The sequence below is a fragment of the Vulpes lagopus genome, chromosome 4 (genome assembly GCF_018345385.1).
Source record: "Vulpes lagopus strain Blue_001 chromosome 4, ASM1834538v1, whole genome shotgun sequence".
NCBI lineage: Eukaryota > Metazoa > Chordata > Mammalia > Carnivora > Canidae > Vulpes > Vulpes lagopus.
This window is the reverse complement of record NC_054827.1, coordinates 54,370,141-54,391,609: the sequence shown is the minus strand read 5'-3', so window position 1 is coordinate 54,391,609 and position 21,469 is coordinate 54,370,141. Positions and strand designations below refer to the sequence as shown.

The 21,469-nt window shown below is 38.3% G+C and overlaps 1 protein-coding gene across 1 annotated transcript; it reads right to left on the bottom strand.

The window, feature by feature from the left end:
* Positions 1 to 20,037: 20,037 nt before the first annotated feature.
* LOC121489062 (olfactory receptor 6B1) lies at positions 20,038 to 20,964 on the bottom strand. The gene has a single exon (XM_041751529.1). It carries the CDS (start codon positions 20,962 to 20,964, stop codon positions 20,038 to 20,040), a length of 927 nt encoding a protein of 308 aa, XP_041607463.1.
* Between the last annotated feature and the right edge of the window lie 505 nt (positions 20,965 to 21,469).

Sequence of the window (21,469 nt, the reverse complement as noted above, 5' to 3'; positions counted from 1 at the left end):
AAATACACAAAGAAACCCTACCTCGAAGGGGAGGTCTGACAAATGAGCACACTGTTCCCAGCCAACCTGCTCCGGTACCCTCACACCAACCTTCTCTCCTTCACTGCCCTCATTTGCCATTCTTTCATCAGAAACTCCTGAGTTTGATGAAACTCAGGTCATTCAGCTTCAGTTAATTTTAATTCAATCGGGGGTGGGGTTCACTGGGTGACGGGCACTGACGGGGGCACTTGATGGGATGAGCACTGGGTGTTATTCTATATGTTGGCAAATTGAACACCAATAAAAAATAAATTTATAAAAAAAACTTAATTCAATCACTTAAGCTGAAGCTTAATAATTTTGCCCAGCTGGCATTTTAGAATTAGTCCAATGTGATGAGAAAAGAAAAAGAAGCAGCACAGTATGGGTCACATAATTGCCTGTTTGCCCTTTGCTAACCAGGGGCTACCCTCAGACCCTGTGAAATGGGTAAAGGAAACCTCACTGAAAATGAAGTGGAGAGCCCTGGAGGGGGCCCTCACACACGTACCACTCCTTGCAGCCTGCACCACCACCTGGAAGATGGTTGGTAGTGCAGGCTGCAAGGGAGGGCACGTTTTCATAGGAGCTTTATCTCCTGCCTTTAAGGAAAAGAAGGAGGATCCCTCCCTGCCCAACATTAAGGTACTAACCACCTCCTTCAGCCAGCAAGAAACCATCACAGCCTCGAACTCATTCTTATACAATGAACTTCTGTGCAAAATAACCATCCCCAATTTCCCCCAAAGCCTAATAAAAGCTGACCTTCCCTTTGTCTTCAGATTTGCTGTAGTTTGCTTGTCCCCAGTTGCAATTCCTCTGCTATTCCCAAATAAATTCATTTTGCTAGTAAAGTAACTGGCTATTTTATTTTTAGGGTTGGCACTCTGAGCCCTGTGGCCTCCCATAACCTCTGAATATTAAATCCACTCATCAGCTTTCCTGTTTCACTTAAGTCTACTTGTCCTGGTTGTTTGACCTCATGGGAGCCTCTAGTCTCCTCCTGTCCTATATTTTCTTCTCTTAATGTTCACTTCTTTTCTTACCCTGCTTAGACTCCATGTTTCATCAATAAAGAATATTATTAATAAATAAGCTCAATCTTATTGCCGTTTAACTGAAATTGGCAGGAAAATACACCATCCTTGGATCAATCCCACTGTCTTACTGTCTTTCCCATGGCACTCAGGCTGATAACTGCTGGAAAAAAATTACTGGAGACACCTGGGTGGCTCAGCAGTTTGGCATCTGTCTTCGGCCCAAGGCGTGATCCCCGGGTCTGGTATTGAGTCTCGGGTCGGGCTCCCTGCATGGAGCCCGCTTCTTCCTCTGCCTGTGTCTCTGCCTTGCTCTCTCTATCTCTCACGAATAGATAAAATAAAATCTTTGAAAAACAATTACTGGAGAAGTGGTTTCCAATAAAATCAGTAAAATCCTCATCATTCAAGTGTTCTTGGATAAACACCTATGCTTTCCTCCTTCTTTCTAACCAATGGGGAAAGCACTCCCTTCATCTGAAAGCCCATTTTCTACACAAGTGTTCTTGATTCCAGCCCTTTCTTTTTCTCAAGAAATGGATAATTTCAGTTTTCCATATTTCCTCTCTATTGGCTCTGGATGCCATTATACTAAAAGAGCACAGACAAGCAAACCTGTCTCACCTGCTCCTGGTCTGTCCTTTCCAGCACTGCCAGAATTGTGGAAGATCTTTTCCACACTTGTTCTCCTTCCTTTGATGTACCCCAAAACCCAGCTTTTCACTAAAATGCCACTGAAGCTATTTTAATAAGTTACTAATAAATTTCACATCATTTAAAACCTTACATGTTTTAGATGTCACCTTACGTCTTAGATTATTTTTTAATCCCCAAATCTCAGAAATAAAAAGAGGGACTTCTGGTTTTAATATTGAGGTATACATTTATCATAGTCTCTTGAGGCTGTTATAACAAAATACCATAGACCAGCTGGCTCATAAACAACAAATATTTATTCCCCATGGTTCTGAAGGCTAAGAAGTCCAAGGCTATGGTCGAAGCCGATTCAGCATGGAATGAGGCCCACTTTCCGGTTCAGAGACAGGTGCCTTCTAGTACTGTCCTCACATCCTGGATGGGACCAGAGATCACTGTGGAGCTGCTTTTATAAGACCACTAATCCCAATCATGAGGCTCCTCCTTCATGACCTGTCCACCTCCCGAAGGTCCCACCTCTTAACACCATCACACTGGGACTCAGAATCTCAATATAACAATTTTGTAAAACTCAAATCTCAGTATAACAATTTTGTAAAAAACCAATCTACATTTTAACAATAGTGAATCATCTTTTCCATGAGCATAACATCACCATTTTTTAAGGTTTTCTTTAGGTTATCTCAAAAATATTTCCTAGTTTTCAGAATAGAGGTCTTATACATTCCTTGTCAAATTTATCCTCCAATGTTTCATAGTTGTGTTGCTACTGTAAATTGTTTTAGTTTTTAAGTTTAAATTTTATTGTTTACTATTTAGAAATATAATTGATTTTGTATATTGATCTGGTATCCTGTGACCTTGCTGAAGTAATGTGTTAGTTCCAGAGTTTTTTTTTTTGTAGTCCCTCCTTCTGCACACACACACACACACACACACACAATCATGTTATCTGAGGATAATGATATTTTTCTTCTTCACTTCAATCTATACACATTTTATTTCTCTTTACTGCCTCATCCTACATCCTAGGACCTTCAGTACAAAATGGAATAAAAGTGGTGAGAGTAGTCATTTTTGCCTCACTCCTGCTTTATAGCAAAATCATTCAGTATTTCACCATTATATTAGTTGTAGGTATTTTATAGTTACCCATGATTAGGTTGTAGAAGTTCCTATTTATTCCTAAATATGTGGATCTTAAAAACTTCCTCTGCATCTATTAAGATAATCATAGGAGTTTCCTATACTTTTCAGATGCAACACCAAAGACATGATGCATGAAAGAAATAATTGATAGGTTAGACGTCATTAAAAACTAAAATTTTAGGCAGCCCGGGGGGGGGGGGGGGGGGGCGGGGGCTCAGCAGTTTAGCTCCACCTTCGGCTCAGGGTGTGATCCTGGAGATCCAGGATCCAGTCCCATGTCCGGCTCCCTGCATGGAGCCTGCTTCTCCCTCTGCCTGTCTCTACCTCTCTCTCTGTGTTTCTCATGAATAAATAAATAAATCTTAAAAAAAAAAAAACTAACTAAAATTTTGGGCTCCTGGGTGGCTCAGCGGTTGAGCATCTGCCTTTGGCTCAAGGCTGATCCTTGCAATGGGATTGAGTCCCACATTGGGCTCCTTGCAGGGAGCCTGCCTCTCCCTCTGCCTATGTTTCTGCCTCTCTCTGTGTCTCTCATGAATAAATAAAAAATATTTAAATAAAGCTAAAATTTTCTGTCTACAAAAGACAAAATCAAGAGAATTAGAAGACAAACCACAGACTGGAAGAAAATAATTTGCAAAAGACACATCTGATAAAGAACTTGTATCCAACATATACAAAGAACTCTTAAAACTCGATAATCAGAAAACAAGGGAATTTAAAAATGGCCAAAGATTTCAATAGACACCTCACCAAAGAAGATATACAGAGGGCAAATAAGCATATGAAAAGAGGCTTGCTCCACAGCCTATGTCATCAGGGAAATGTAAATTAAAACAGTGGGATACCACAATTAGAATGCCCAGAATCCAGAACACTGACAATACCAAATACAAGTAAGGATGTGAAGCAACAGGAACTCTCATTCATTGCTGGTAGGAGTGCAAAATGATATGGCCATCTTGGAAGGCAGTTTTATGTTTTCTTACCAAATAAATACAGTCCTACCATGCTATCAAGTAATCATGCTCCTTGGTATTTACCAAAAGTAGTTGAAAACCTATGTCATGCAAAAACCTGCAAGTGGATATTTATAGCAACTTTATTTGTAATTGCCCAAATCTGAAAGCAACCAAGATGTCCCTCATTAGGTGCATGGGTAAATAAACTGGGTATTATATCTAGACAGTGGAATATTATTCAGTGCTAAAAGAATAGGGTAACAGGCCATGGAAAAACCTTAAATTTATATTACTAAAAGAAAGGAGCCAATCCAAAAATGTTATATATGGTATGGTTCCAACTACATAACATTTTGGAAATAGCAAACTATAGAGATAGTACAAAGATCCGTGGTTGCCAGAGGTTGAACAGAAAGGGATGAATAGGTGGAGCAAAGAGAATTTTCAAGGCAGTGGGGATATTCTCTATGATTCCATAAGAGTGGATACAAGTCATCATAAATTTGTCTAAACCCATAGAATGTACAACCAACAGTGAGCTCTAACATAAACTACAGACTTTGGAGGATTATAATATGTCAAAAAGGCTCATCAGTTATAACAAATGTATCACTATGCTGGAGAATTTGATAATGAGGGATGTTATGTATGTGTTGAGGCAGGGAGTATATGGGAAATCTCTACAGCTTCTGCTCAATTTTGCTGTCAACCTAAAACTGTTATAAAATTAAAAAACATATTAAAGCAAGTCCAAAAAATACCTAACTCTGTTTTTTTCCATAGGAGTAATGGTTCAGTATTTGTTAATTCAGTCTTCACAGCAACTTTATAGAGCATAACTACCACAAATAACAGGAATCAACTCTATTACCCTGGTTCAAAAGGGAAATTTCCTACTGGGTTTGGCTCTTCCTTTGCTTGTCTAAGAAATTTCATCTGCTTCAAAGATAGTTGAAAGGAACCAGAAGAGCACAGCTGATTCTTGTTATTTGCAGTGGTTATGTTCTATAAAGTTACTTTGAGCATTGAACTAACAAATACCAAACTATTGCTCCTAGGGGAAATCTAGAGTTAGGTTCTTGCAAACCTTTGGTCACAACATTTTAATTAACCCAAATGCCATTTGCATCATATGGGTAACAGTGCTTTATCAACATCCTTGCAAAACAAGCCCATCTTGTTAGCATTGAAAATCTGTTCTTGTACAAAACCCTTTTCTTGTATAACACTTAGCAGGTATTTTTTAAATTCTTCTGCAGCCATCTTATCTGCAGGATATCTCGCCTGCCAGTTTAACATTGCCTTTATAAAAATGTCAGCCAGCCAGCTTAGCTGTGAAGGGTTTAAGAAGTGTTTAACATTTTCTTGATTTGGGGTAACATGATCATAAGTTTCTTTGGCCTTTGGCCTCACAATAATGCTGCCCGTTATGTTTTTAAAAATCATGAATGCACAAATTTAGCCATTTTTCCAATTCTCCTATAGCTTCATCATGCACTATAGTTGTTATGTTAGCAGTTTCTAGAGAGTTTCTCTAGAAAACTCTCTAAAAAGTTTCTTCCTTTTTCCAGATATGTTGCATTGTTAATGCATTAACCTTGGATTCATGGCCAACCGAACCATAAACTATGCCTAAAGAAGGTTACCTAGCCTTCATCTACCAGACTTATGGTTATTTTCCTCCATAAAGCCCATCACGATCTCTTTGCATTTAGAAACACTAGACAGTAATTCAGCACAACATTTTGGGGACCATTTGAAATAGCAATTTTCAACAAAAACCACAGGAATTTGAAAACTGTGGTATCAATTAGACAATGAAAAGGCCATTAGTATAAAACATGAGAGCTGAAACAAGAAGGCAGGGTATCAGCTTGTTCAGCCTCAGCTGGAAACACACATATTGGGAGACTTGCAATTTTTCCCATCCTGCACATACTTATGAATGACCATGAAAGCATCCTGTGTGTTGATTTGGGGTTACAAATAAATTTTAGCAAGTAGACAAACTCAGAAATATAGAATCTACAAATAAGGAGAATTGACTGTGTCTTTGAAAGTATTCTGCAAGAAAAAGGGAAAGAAACTAGAAACTCAATGGCTGATAAAGAATACTCAAAAGAAATTTTCCCCACATAACAGATGACAGTGGTAACCAAACATTTCTTAATAAATTTTTCAAAATAATTAATGAAACTCTGCTTTATAAAACAAGAATACTTTGCAGAGACTTAAGACTTTTCAGAGAATCTAGAATTTAGGAACAATATATTGATGTAGTAGAAGGAAATAATGTATGAAAAGACAAAGCTTAAAATAGAAATGAAAAACTTTGCAAAAATACTCCTGAAATGAATTTAAGATTAGAAGGGGGAGAAGAGAATAGAGACACAGATGGAGACACATGAAGAAAAAAAATGAGCATATAAATAATAAAAGCTGAACAAGTGATACTGAAATACAGAATTAAAATTAATTAGTAGTAAAATGATAGGTATGGAAGATAGGCATAGGAGACTTAATACATTCATTTTCTAGAAAATCTAAATAACAAAACACACATTTTAAATATATAATTTAAAATATTTCCTGAGGTAAAATGATCCAGAGATTGAAAAGGCAAACTGGGGATCCCTGGGTGGCGCAGCGGTTTAGTGCCTGCCTTTGGCCCAGGGCGCGATCCTGGAGACCCGGGATCGAATCCCACATCGGGCTCCCGGTGCATGGAGCCTGCTTCTCCCTCTGCCTGTGTCTCTGCCTCTCTTTCTCTCTCTGTGTGACTATCATAAATAAATAAAAAAAAAAAATGAAAAGGCAAACTGTGTCCCTGAGAAACTAGCACAAAGTGGTCATATAAGGAAATAGTCTAGTAATGTTACTAGATTAAAAAGGTAAAGGATCATGGGTTAGCTAAGCCAAACACACACACACACACACACACACACACACACACACACACAATGCTATTTATAAGGCAAAAAGAATCATTCTGGACTTACACATTTCCATAGCAATACTCAATGCTAAAGTTTGTGAAGTCACTCATACAGAGTCCTCCAAGAAAGAAAGTGACATCCAAATTTTATACCCAGCCAAATGGTTGTACAAATGCAAAGGTATAAATAGTTTAGAAATAGAAGGGATTTTTAAGGAATATCAGTCCTAGAAAGTCCATGACAAAAGAAGTCACAATGAGCATCGAATCTTTTTTAATTGCAGGACTACAATGAATATAAATATGAGGATTAAGGTAGTAGAGCAGAATTCAAATGCTTAAAACATGCTCTGTAGAAACATATTATAGGTAACAAAAGTTGAGAGGGGGAAAAAGGGCAGTAGATTGTGTAATGTTGACTTCCTCATATTTAAAATCTGGCAACAAAGTGTTTCACTGAAATCTGACACATCAAGTGAATGAGATATAAGTACATTTAATTACTGAGAGTGATTATCAAGAATGATAATATGATTAAGTAAAACCAAGTGATGAGGAGAAAAAAAAAGAAGGTATGATTAGAGTACATAGACAAATTTCATTATTGCCCATACCAAGTAATTACTTACCTGTGGCAGTATATTAAATTCAATATAAATAAATAGAAGGTTAAAAATGTAACAGAAAATTATAGATATGAAACATAACCTCCAGAATGAAACTATGGTTTTCCTAATTTTAATAGAAAAGTACACAAAAATATAAAATATATAAGAGTTCTATAAAGTTATAAATACATTAAGCTTAACATAAAATCACATGATACAATCCAGACCATCTTATTTATAACAATAAATATAAATAAACTTAAACTGACATATTAAAAGAACTTATAAATAAAAATTGTATAATAAAAAACAAAGAATAAAGAATAAAAAAGAATAAAAAAAGAATAAAAAAACAAAGCTCAATTCTATGCTGTTCATAAGAAACACAGTTAAAGCAAAGAGATTTAGAATGTTTAGGAAAAAAGTGTAGGTGATGGTAGACAGAAGCACAGACAAAAGTAAAGCAATACTAATATCAGATAATATTTTTTTTAAGATTTTATTTATTCACAAGAGACCGAGAGAGGCAGAGACATAGGCAGAGGGAGAAGCAGGTGCCCTGTAAGGAGCCTGATGCAGGACTCGATCCCAGAACCCCAAGACCACGACCTGAGCCAATGGCAGACGCTCAACCATTGAGTCACCCAAGTGCCCCAATATCAGATAATATTTAATTCAGACTAAAAAGAAGTATTAATAAGTTATATGAGAGCTAATAACACTAAATAATGTGATTAATAGAGGTTCTAATATTTATAACCACATAACTTCAAATGAAATAAGATCAATTGTCATAAAGCAAAAATTACAGGCTATTCAAGGAGAAATTGAAAACAGAAGCAGTGAGAGACATTAATTCATCTTTCTCAGATCATACCAGATCACTGAAAAATTTAAGATATACAGAACTAAAAATAGCATAATTGATAAAGTAGATCTAATTAACATTTTGCAGATTCTGAATCTGCAAATGAACCTTCTTTCAAATGCCTATAGACAGATCCTTCCTGGTGGTCTAACAGTTAGGATTCAGCATTCTTAAGTGCCAATAGACATTCTCAAAAAGAGAGAGAGAGAGAGAGAGAGAGAGAGAGAGAGCCATATATCAAGCCTCAGGGAAAATAATTTTAAAAAGTAGAAGTAATATAGGTATTATTTTCTGAACAATTAAAAAATAGAAAATACTAATAAAATAGGAAAATTAAAACTCCATAGTATCTGAAAAAGTTAGCACAATGTGTAAGCACTCCATGAAGAAAAATCTTTAAAGCACTTATTAGTGCAGCAAACTTAATCAAATAGAATAACTTACAATATTATTGAATAGGAAGACTGAGCATGAGAAATTTGCCAATTCCCCAAAGCAAGTCAATAAACATGGTGCAATCTCCAAGCAGCAATAGGATTTTTTTTTTTCTAACTGGATAGGGTGATGCTAAAATCATATGGAAAGGTAAAAAGCATGAATCACTAAAATCATATGGAAAGGTAAAAAGCATGAATTCTATAAAAGAAGAATTATGAGGGCCAGTATCACCCTGATATCCCACCAGAAAAAGACAACACACAAAAAAAAGAACTATAGGCCAATACCTCTGATGAACACAGATGCAAAAATCCTCAATAAAATGTCAGCAAGTCAAATACAACAATACATTAAAAAAATCATTCACCATGATCAAGTGGGATTTGTTCCTCAGTGTAAGAGTGGTTCGATATTCATGAAACAGCATGATACGTCACATCAATCAGAGAAAGGATAAAACTCCTACAATCATTTCAAATAGATGCATGAAAAGCACTTGACAAAGTACAACATCCATTCATGATAAAAACGCTCAACAGAGTAGGTGTAGAGGGAACACACCTCGACAGAATATGAAAAACCTCCAGATAGCATCATACTCAATGGTAAACAACTGAGAGTGTTTCCCCTAAGGTCAGGAACAAGACAAGACAAGGTTGTCCTTCTATTGTCACTTTTATTCAACATAGTACTGGAAGTCCTAGCCACAGCAATTCGACAACATAAAGGGAAAAAAAGGCATCCAAATTGGTAAGGAAGAAGTAAAACTTTCATTATTTGCAGATGACATGATACTCCCTATAGAAAAATCCTAAAGACTCCACCAAAACCTGTTAGAACTGATAAATGGATTCAGCAGACTCACAGGATACAAAATCAATGCACAGAAATCTGTTGCATTCTTATACACTAATAATGAAGCAGCAGAAAGAGAAATTAAGGAAAGAATCTTATTTACAACTACACACACATAAAAATAAAATATCTAGGACAAATTTAACTAAAGAGCTGAAAGACCTGTACTCTGAAAACTATAAAAAATGAAAAAAAAAAAAACTGAAGATGACACAAAGAAATGGAAAGACATTTTGTATATTTACAATAGCCAAACTATGGAAGCAGCCCCAGTGTCCACTGACTGTGGTATACATCTACAATGGAATATTACTCAGTCATAAAAAGAAAGAAATCACGCCATTTGTGACAACATGGCTAGAGGTAGAGTATAACGCTAAGTGAAATAAGTCAGAGAAAGAAAATATCGTATCATCTTACTCATATATGGAATTTGGGAAACAAAAATGAGCTAAGGCGAGAAGAAAGGGGGGGTACCCAAGAAACAGACTCTTAACTATAGAGAATAAACTGATGGTTACCAGAGTGGAGGGTGGGTGGGAGGATGCCGGAAATAGGGGATGGGGATTAAAGAGTAAGTACACTTATCATGATAAAATAAAATGACAAAAAAAGAAGAGTTGAGGATAACTGACGTTTTCGTATTTTCAGACTTCACAAAATTACAGTAATTAAACCATGTGTTACTGGTGCTTGGCTAGGGAGATGTACCAGTGGATCAGAATAAAAAGATTGTAAATAAACAAATATATATTGGATTGTGTTCATGATGAAAGTAGTATGTCAAATCAGTGATGCAAAGATGGGTTGTACGATAAATGTACTGAAACCACTAAATGTATGAGAAAAATAATAAAATTGGATTTATGTCTGTCACTTTGCACCATTATATCTCCCAGGAAGCCAAATTCATTCCCAAGACACGGAGAAGCAAAGCAAACATTTTCACCCACTCTTCAATTTTAAACTATGGTAAGTGCATAAACTCTTTTAAAAAATGAAATGCAAAGAGCCTTTTGCTATATTCACTTTTGAAATCGTGCATCCTTCTGATTATAAAAGGCACATATGTCGTAGAAATGCGAGTATAGAACATAGAGGAAATCATCAAGACAAAATAAAAAATAATCTCAATAAGGCAAAAAGAAAGCAAAGAGCTTAGCTATCTTTTCCTTTCTTTTTATGCTATGTAACTTATTTAATTACACTTATTTAAGTCACATATGATATTTTAGACATAATACTTCTCCAACTCAATTTCATGCCCCAACTTTGAAAAATTTTTTGTATTTGAGTACAGCTGACATACATTACATTAGCTTCAGATCCATGATGTAGTGATTCAAGTATTAGCATGATACCCTCTAAGTCCATCCATGTTGGCATAAATTCACCCACCAGATTTTACTCCAACTCTCCACCTGTGTCTTTAACATCAGCATCTGTCATCAGGGCTACTTTGTGAATCATCTAACAATTTTCTAAAGCACACCATTTTTATCTTCCTTTGGGTTATTTGAGATGCAACATCTTTGAATCAATGTGTTATACTCTAGTGAATCTCATTCTAAGCTACAAGTGCACTTTCATAAAACATTAGGATATTTGCCTTTCTAATGTATTCCATTTTTTTTAAAGTAGGCTCCATTCAGTATGGAGCCCAATGTGGGGTTCGAACTCACAACCTCAAGATCAAGACCTGAGCTGAGATCAAGAGTCAGACACTCAACCAACTGAGCTATGTAGGTGCCCTTTTATTTTATTCTTTATATGTAATTTTTGAATCTAACTGCTGTTATTTAAAAGACTTTAAATTCCAAATTCCCAGATTATGCCTTTGAGTACATTCCCAAGACCGATTCAATTTAGTGATTCAGTTTATCGGTTTGTTGTTTATCTTCTCACACCAAATTGATTGAAAGTACTTCTTTGTATCTTATTTAAACCAGCCTCCATTCCACTTAAAGCAGTTAATTCTCTGTTATTACCTCCCCTATTCTTATGCTCAATGTCCCCTAAACAGGTCTTTTTTCTATCCTTTCCATCGCACTAAATGCGCCTTTCTTGATCCCATAGCTGTCTGAATCCTTGTGTACACGGTGTTCAGGATTCAGCACAAATCCCACCTCTTCTAGAAACTTTATTATTTAATGCACTGTGCTCTTTGGACATTTTTCTTATTCTCCTAAATCTGACAGAGATCTTTGTACATTTTACTAAGTGGTTTTCACTCATATTGAAGGATTCAAATATTTTATTGCTACCTTTTACATATTAATATTTTATGTCACTGTATTGGTGGTTAATTACGTGAGATAGGAAGCATGTTTTTTGATTCTTAGTATCCCATGTAAGTGCATTTCACATAATAGGTGCTCAGCCATATGCAGACTGCGAGAAACTGCTTAAATTTTCAAAATCTCAGTTTTGTTATTTGTATAATGAAGAGTATTAGACCAGATGATCTTGAAGCCCTGCGTAGAACTAGCTCTCCAAAGGCCGATTTAATTGTTGAGCATTACTCATACTTCCCACTAGATGGTACCAACACCAAATAAACATTGCTCGAAAAACTCAACTTTTTAAAAAAAGTGAGTTGGAGAAATGAATAATCAGAACAGGGAGCCTAAAAAAAAAAAAAAAAAAAAAAAAAGAACAGGGAGCCTATCCGGGCATGGAGCCTGCTTCTCTCTCTGCCTGTGTCTCTGTCTCTCTCTCTCTCTCTCTCTCTCTCTCTGCGTCTATCATGAATAAATAAATAAATAAATCTTAAAAAAAAAAAAGAACAGGGAGCCTATTAACATTTATAATTTGTGAAATAAATGATAGAAAATCATAGATTTTTTTCCCACTTTTAAAACTGGACAGATATATAAGACATAAAATAAGACAAAAAATTTTTTTAAAAACCATAATAGAAGTAAAAAATGAGAACATTCAGAGGGTGCAGATACTACTTTCAGCTACAGAAATCAGCATTGGCCTCCAAGGGAATTGGGGTATTTTAGATTAATTTTGGGCTAGGGGTTTGATTTGTTATATCACAAAATAAAAAGTATGTTAAAGGAGACAGTGGAGGATATCGAATTACCAACTAAGGTCTGTGCCCTTCATTTACCAGATAATGAAACAAAACTAAAGACTTTTCTATAGTTTCATGATCAGAGCTGTGTTTTGACGTTACATCTACTCACAGGAAGGCTGCATGATCTCATATGTGTATGGAATATAACAGACAAACTCACAGAAGCGGAGAGGACACTGGTGATTGACAAGAGACACGGGGAGGTGATAGTCAAAGGGTGTAACATTTCAATTATGCCACAAAAATAAATTCTGGACATTTAGTACAAGGACAGTGCCCATAGCTAACAATGCTGCATTGTACACTTAGTTTTTGAGATAGATCTTATGTTAAATTCTCTTATATTGTTACAAAAATAACATTAATAATAATAACAGTGATAAAGGGGGTGGGTGGAAGGAAACTTTAGGAGGTGATGGACATGTCTATGGCCATGACGGTGGTATACTTTCGGGTGTCTACTCAACCCCAACTTGTCGAGTTGTATACAGTAACTATGTACAGCTCTTTACATGTCAATTATACCTCAATAACATGATTTTTAAAAATACAGGGTGTGGAGTGTGGCTGTTTGGTGAAAACAGGAGGATGGAAAAAGGCTGAGGGGCTATGCCAGCACATTTATATGAGGGTTTATGACAGCTTAAAGGTGAATGATGGCCACGGTGATGGAGCACATCAGGCAGGGAATGCAGTGAAGGATGGAACGGAATGGAGGACAAATAAAAAAAAAATGAAATCAAAGATAATGACTGGATAACAACTGGAGAAAATTGGGGTCAGCTCTACTCATGTGGGTTATGAAGGAATTTTAAAAGGATGAATTTGAATATCTTGGATTTTAGAAGCAGACACTACAGCTTTTCTGCCAGTAAACCCAATGTTTCTGCTCAGCAACAGTGGCAGTTCCCAATTCCTATTCTAGTAGCATGCTACACATTTGCTGAGGATTTAAAAAGCTTTGAAATCTGGTGAATAAGTGTTATAGCATCTAATGCAAATAACTCATAGACTGTTGGTAATAGCTACAGAATGTGTAGATCTCTGGGATTCTTTTTCTTTTAAGATTCATTTATTTTTGTGGCGGAAGGAAGAACAGAGGGAGAGAATCTCAAGCAGACTCCCCACTGAGCACAGAGTCCGACATGGGGCTTGATCCTACCACTCATGAGATCACAACCCACAGGATCACCACCTGAGTCAGATCCAAGAGTCAGATGCTCAACCGACTGAGCCACCCAGGCGCCCCAACCTTTGGGATTCTTAAGGAACCTTTTGAATATATTTAGAATAGTTGGAGAAAAATACCATGCATGGTCCTGGGAAACTTCTTATTTCCATTCATTATTCTAGGCCGCACCAACTACATCCCGGGTGCTATGTAGACTCTAGGGACACAGAGATGAGTGAGACACAATCTCTGCTCCTTTGAGCTCAGAGAAGAGAATATAGGGCAGCTGACTGTGACTCAGGCAGGAAAAGGAAGCCACTAGCTAGGAATCTTCCTAGAGGAGGAGATGTCTATGTTGAATGAGAAGAAAATAAAAACAAAAACACTAATCTTAAAGCTGGAGAAAGATGTTGTAAGCCTAGGAAATCACCAGAACAAAGATGGGGTGCCTGAATTTTGTACTGTAGAAACTACGAGAGGTTTGAGAACATAAAGTGCTGGGTGTGAGTCCCGGGCAGAGACGCTGGAGAAGCAGGTGCTGAGGGAGGAAGCAGATGCAGGAGCATGAGGGCCGCTGACCAAGCTAAGGGCCACGTCTTTGCAGATGGTGGAGGAAAACACTGTTGTAAAGAGCAGTATGGCAGGGGGCACAGCAGCATTTTAATTTGGAGGAATTATTTTATCTTAGAAACAAATATTACAGCATTTTTATGTAGCAAAAAAGTAGAAAATATGAGGAAAGTGAAAAAGGAGAAGGAAGACAAACATTTGCAATCCACATGCTCCTAGACAAACACTTTTTACATTTTGTGCCTATTCCTCCAGATTTTTTCCCTTATTAAATTATTATTGACCACATGGTCTTCAGCACATAAGGAATCTTTCAATGTCCCAGGCTAACCATGATTCAAAAGGGAACTGCTCCAAGTGTTAAATACGTTTTATGCAGAGTTGTAATTGCTGTATTAGCCTGCTCTTCTTCTGAGCCCTACTGTTACCATGACAACCTTCCTAGCAAAAGGCAAGGTTGATGAAGTTGCTTTGATCCAGAAGCTTCGCGGTTTCAAAATTTTTAATATCATATAAACCAGAGCCAACCTTTGTGCACGCTCTGTCATACATCAGAAATCTTAAATGACCTAAATTTCATAGTTCGGTGTAACTTTTCCCTACATATAGACTTATAGGGTCATAACTGGTCCAATCCATTGATACTTCTGGACCTCAAGAGAATCCAGCAGTGAACAAAAGTAAAAAAGCAAAATCACCCTGTATAGATTTACCACACATTGAACTTTCTTTTAAATATTTTTTTTTAATTTTTATTTATTTATGATAGGCACACAGTGAGAGAGAGAGAGGCAGAGACACAGGCAGAGGGAGAAGCAGGCTCCATGCACCGGGAGCCCGATGTGGGATTCGATCCCGGGTCTCCAGGATCGCGCCCTGGGCCAAAGGCAGGCGCCAAACCGCTGCGCCACCCAGGGATCCCTGAACTTTCTTTTAGATTTATTTATTCATTTATTTTAGAGAGAGAAAGAGCAGGAGAAGGGGCAGTGAGAGAGAATGAGAGAATCCTCAGGCGGACTCCCTGCTGAGTGTAGAGCCTGACTTGGAGCTTGTTCCCAAGACCCTGAGATCATGACCCAAGTCAAAATCAAGAGTTGGACGTTGAACTGACTTAGCCACTCAGGCACCCTTACCACTCATTGATCCTGATGTAGGATCTCTAGTGCATCATGTGAGGAGAAGCAGCTTCAAGGGGAAGCAGCCTCCTCAGTTCTCTCAAACACTGCAGGGCTCTTAAAACTTCATTTGATGACTATTTGACCATCTACTTTCTCCTCCGCATCGTAAATCTTATTCATTCTACCTCCTTTTCTGTCTTCTCACGGAAGTACACATATGCCATATGCACATGTGTTATGGGATCCTTGTGTACACCATTTTTGTAATCATTTATTTGCAAATGATTTTTTTTCTCGGTACTTTATCATGAGCCACTTTCCATGTCATTTTTTTTTTTTTAGCTACAATATTTTCCATTGTAAGGATAGGCAATATTTCACTCCATCTAACTCTATTTTTTCACACTCTGGGCTTTCTTTCTTTCTTTTTCCAGTTTTTCTGTTATAAACAACATCACAATAAACATCCCATTAATTATTTCCACATCAATGCATAAATGTCCAATATTGAAATGATTGTTCCATAGGCCAGCTTTGGCCTTCTTCACAGAACACGCTACTCTGGCTCTCACTACAGGCTTCCGCAATTCAATGGTCGTCCTGCCTATAAAACGTTCACCCTAATAAAGATAAAATGAAATAAAATAAGTGCTTTATTGAGCAGTTACTCTGTGCCAAGCATTCATCTGAGTACTTTTCCTGTATTTATTTAATATTCTAAATGAGACAATGAAATAGGTATAATTATTTTGCCCACACTTAAGCAACAGGAACTAGCTTCAAGCCAGAGCCTGTACTTTTCCGTCACTATGCTTTGCTTGTCATGGTTGGCTCCCTCTCTTCATTCAGGTTTTGTGCAAAATGCTACCTCCTCCTAGACCTTCCCAGAGGGCTGATTCTAAACTATTTCCAGGTCACATGCTACCACCATGCTGCTTGTTTGCCACTTGCCCTACCCTGCCCACTGCCCCAAATCTAGTCTCTGACAAATAACAGACATGTGCCTGTATTAATTCAACAAGGCAAACAGCAAGGCAAACAGCAGAGAAAGGACAAATGAGATTGTTCCAACAGCGCCAAAGAACAGAAATTTATATAGTCTGTCAGTAAAAGAACAGCCAAATAATTACTAAGTTAGACATAAGCCTGATGAACTTTTTGCATATAAGCTTTGGTTCAATTTCTCTAACTAGGCTGCAAAATTGCAACATCCCATCAGCCTCTGCAAGCTGACCTCTAACCATATGGAGCTCTAAACTCTGTACCTTTGTCTGTTGTACAGTATTAGTCAAAAACATTTGGCAACACTCTATTTGCTCAGACTTGACTTTCTCAGGGAGGGCTTTTGTAACCATCTGATTAAAAATGTCAAATCTCCACCAGAGCTTGTTATTACTCTTCCATGTTTGCCCACACACACCATAGTGCTTACTGCCACCCAAACGGGTATGCGTATTGGTTTCCTAGGGTTGCCATAACAAATCACAACAAACCTGGTGGCTTAAAACAACAAATTTATTTTCTGGAGGCCAGAAGTCCAAAATCATACTTCCTTCGAAAGCCCTAGGGGAGAATCAGTCCTTGCTCTGCCAGTTTCTGGTGGCTGCAAGCATCTCTAGGCTTGTGGAAGCTTGTGGAAGCTTAAATCCGAGCTATATCCATCTTCACATGGCCTTTACCTCTGCCTTCTCCCCTTCTTTGTCTTATGACAAACTTGTCATTGGATTTGGGGCCCATACAGATAATCCAGGATGGTTTCATTTTGAGATCCTTAACTATATTTCCAAGGCCCTTTTCCAAATAAGCTCATAATCACAAATTCCAGCTTGAGGATGGGACAAATCTTTCTGGGAGCCGCCATTCAACCCATTACATTATGTGTATTATGTATGCATTTTGTATGTACAAATATATTGTCTGCCATTTGTTCCTAAATACAAGTTTTTATGTTTTTTTATAAAAATACATTTTCATTGATTTGATGAACTCCATTATGGCTTGGTTGGTCAAAAATCAATCCTGAGGCTTGGTCTCCAAATAAACTGTTAAAACTTGACTACCAAAGTCTACATGGTGGCTGCTTACCCCCAAGCACAGGGAGCCCAATGTGGGACTCGATCCCTGAACTCTGGGATCACACCCTGAGCCGAAGGCAGACATTCAACCACTGAGCCACCAGGTGACCCTGAATGAAAGTCTTTTGAATCATGTCGATTTATCCTCATAACTATCGTGGAAGGGAGACAAGGCAGGCATTATTATTATTTCTGTTTTACATATAAATTATCAGTGTTTCAGAGAGTTTAGATGATTTGTCCCACATCACAGGACAAGACATACCCAGGACTAGAACTCAGGTCATCAATAGCAAGTTGGTAATTTTTATCTTCCATTCACTACTTCCTGTTTTTCAATGCACGCATTTCACTGCCCTATTAGATTGTGATACCGTGATTGGTTCATCTGAATTATCTCAGAAAATAATCATGTTTCTTTTTATGTTTTGCTTTAAGTGGAAATATAGGTATAATCGCTTCTTTATTGCATCAAGAAACCAAAACATGTTCCAGGAGCAAACATTAAATAATTTCCTTTATGAGAGCCATTTCCTTTCATATATTTATTCTCTAAAATAAGGTAGGCTTGCATTTTATCTTTGTTTCTTTGCTTTCCTGAGGAATATATCCTACATTTGTCCATTTTTATTTTATTAACAGTTTCTCCAGGTACAGCAATTGATGATTCTTTTTTTTTTAAAGATTTTATTTATTCATGAGAGACAGAGACACAGAGAAAGAGAGAGAGGCAGAGACACAGGCAGAGGGAGAAGCAGGCTCCATGCAGGGACCCTGACATGGGACTCGATCCCAGGTCTCCAGGATCACGCCCTGGGCCGAAGGTAGGTGCTAAACTGCTGAGCCACCCAGGGATCCCCACAATTGATGATTCTAACTAAACCCCTACATCCTTACCTTCTACACTCTGCTGAAAAAGCATGTTTTCTCTCAAGAAAGATCCCATGAGCTAAGGACAGATCCAGGGCTCAGGAGACCTGGGCTTTTAACTTCTGCAACCCACTGTCTGTGATTTACCTTGTAAGGTTCTGTTCTGAAAGTTTGTAAAATCCAGCAAAGAATCATACCTAATGCCTCTTACTTTAAAAAAAAAAAAAAAAACAAAGAGAGAGAGAGAGAACATTTTTGAAATTATTATTTGTTTTCAGGTGAAAGATGTGAAAATGCTAAAAGCCATTCTGTTTTCAACTGTTCTAATGGAAGGTTTAAATTCCTGCTGAGGGACACTTGGGTGGCTCAGCAGTTGACATCTGCATTTGGCTCAGGTCATGATGCCGGGGTCCTGAAATCGAGTCCTGCATCAGGTTCCCTGCAAGGAGACTGCTTCTCCCTATGCCTGTGTCTCTGCCTCTCTCTCTCTCTCTCTCTCTCTCTCTCTCTGTGTGTGTGTGTGTGTGTGTGTCTCTCATGAATAAATAAAGTCTTTCAAAAATAAATAAATAAAAGTTTCTGCTGACACTACCATGTTATATTGAATGCAGCTTAAAGTATAGCTCCCTTTGTCATTGACAAAACTGAATCAAGAGTGGGCACATCTATACCCTTCTGTGCATGTGTGGCACATTTGATCAGAAAGTCTAGTGTTCACAGCAGGGTATCAGATAAACAAGTAGGAGAGCTGAGAGTCACTCTGGTATGGTACGGGAATCTGTCAAATACTAAACTTGGACCAGTTGCTTGTATTTGAAATGGTATTCTGAGAAATGACAGCCAGGGGGAGTAAAAGTAGATTGAAGAGGAGGGAGAAGAAAAGTTGATTAAAGTTTCCTTCAGCAAATAATATGTTTGCTAATATTTATTTATTTACCACTTATTTTTTGCTCATCCACTAGATGATACAAACATATTGTAATATCTAGAAGGGAAATATGAAATTCAATACAAAGCCACAGTATCAGTGATGTCGGAAGACAAATTACAATTTTATTAGGTATAGTTCACGTACAGATAACAGAATGCACTCTAGCTACCTGAAGAAGAGATGTTGCAATGCAAGGAACCGGCTGCTTACAAAAAATGTTGGGCGGACTAGAGGAACAGTCTCTACTGAGATTGGCTGCCAGCACAACATCCAGGATGGGACTGTTGAGGACGCTGCTACCTCTGTCTTAGTCAGGAAGCCATCCCAAATCTGTTGGCCCACAACCTTTAATGCTTGCTAGATCCCCAAACAGCTCATTCAGATGCTACCAACTTGCTCACCCACTTCACTCCATTAGGGATTTACTCACAGTGTCAAAACCCTATTTTAGGTTCCAGCCAAAGAGAATTCTCTCTACAAGGGCTATGCCCTTAGACCACAGACCACATGTGCCAATGCAGACCTCATAACATAGCCAACAGCCTGTGGCTGATGTGGATGTGGTGATGTCACATTAACATGAGTATCATAAGCTCAGGCATTAAAGGAGAAAGTACCAAGGATGGAAGGAGGGCACCAAATCAAATTCTAATAATTCTAACTTCTACTAGTAAGTGACTAGTCTGATCAGATAGCTTGGCAATAGGCCAGTTTCTTCAGAGCCTCTTTGACCTCTCTGTTCCTTAGGCAATAAATGAAAGGGTTGAGTGCAGGGGTGACAATAGCATAGAAGATGGAAATCACTTTGTTCATGTTGAAGGCATGGATGGCTCGGGGCCTGGCATACATGAAAATCGTGGCTGAATAGAAGATGGTGACCACCACAAGGTGGGAGGCACAAGTAGAGAACGCTTTCTGCTTTCCGGTAGGCATGCGTAGAACAGTGGCCAGGATGCATCCATAGGACAGAACAGTGATAGAGAGGGGGAAGAGAAAGATGACCAATGCCAGGACAAAGTCCACCAGCTCAGCTACAGACATGTCTGTGCAGGAGAGGTTAAGTACTGGAGAGATGTCACAGAAGAAGTGATTGATGACATTGGGGCCACAGAAACTGAGGCGAGAGATAAAGTAGATCTTAGCTAAGGAGATGCCAAAGCCAATGGCCCAGGAACCAAGAGTCAAGCGGAAGCAAAGCCCATGGCTCATAATGGTGGGGTAGTGGAGTGGACGGCAGATGGCTACATAACGATCAAAGGCCATGGCAGCCAGGAGCACACATTCTGTGCACATGAGGGCAATGAAGAAGTAAAGTTGTATCATACAGTGAGTGAAGGAGATACTGTTGTTCACAGACCAAAAACTAAAGAGTAATTTAGGCACAGTCACAGAGATGTACCAGGTCTCCAAGAAAGACAGGTTGGCCAGGAAGAAGTACATAGGCTTGTGCAGTGGCCGGTTTTGCTGCACCAGCAGGATGATGACCACATTTTCAGCCACTGTCAGAATATAGGCCATGAGGAACATCAGGAACACTGCTACCCGCATGCCCCAGTTCCCAGGAAACCCCACCAGAATGAACTTGGTGACCTGGGTCTGGTTCTCCACTTCCATACTGGAGATACAGGACTTAGCTCTCCTGGGGGAGGGGAGGGGGAGAAATCACTTGGTCAGAGTCCATGGTCCAGTTAGAATCTTCCATCCTTTGCCTCTCTGACTAACAATATTGGTAGCAGATATCACTTATTCAAAATATTTTATAGGCTAGACCACACACTGGGTACATTGTGCTCTAACTTAATTTAATTCTTACATGGCCTCTTGATGTGTTATTATACCCATTTTAGTGATAAAGAAACTGAGTCTTGGAAAGACATTAAGCAACTTACCAACTTCCCACTGGTCACAGGGCAGGAATCACATCGAAGTCTGTGGCCAACGCCCATGTTCTAGTATTCTACAGTGCCTTCACAACCAACCCCAAATTAAACAGTATCCAGGCTCCATGTTGCATGTTACCACTGTCAATTCCAAAGGATATGCATGGCACTCCTGGCCCATGTCTATGCAGCACTTTGGAAGTTCTTCCTTATGACTTATTTACCCGTCACATATCATA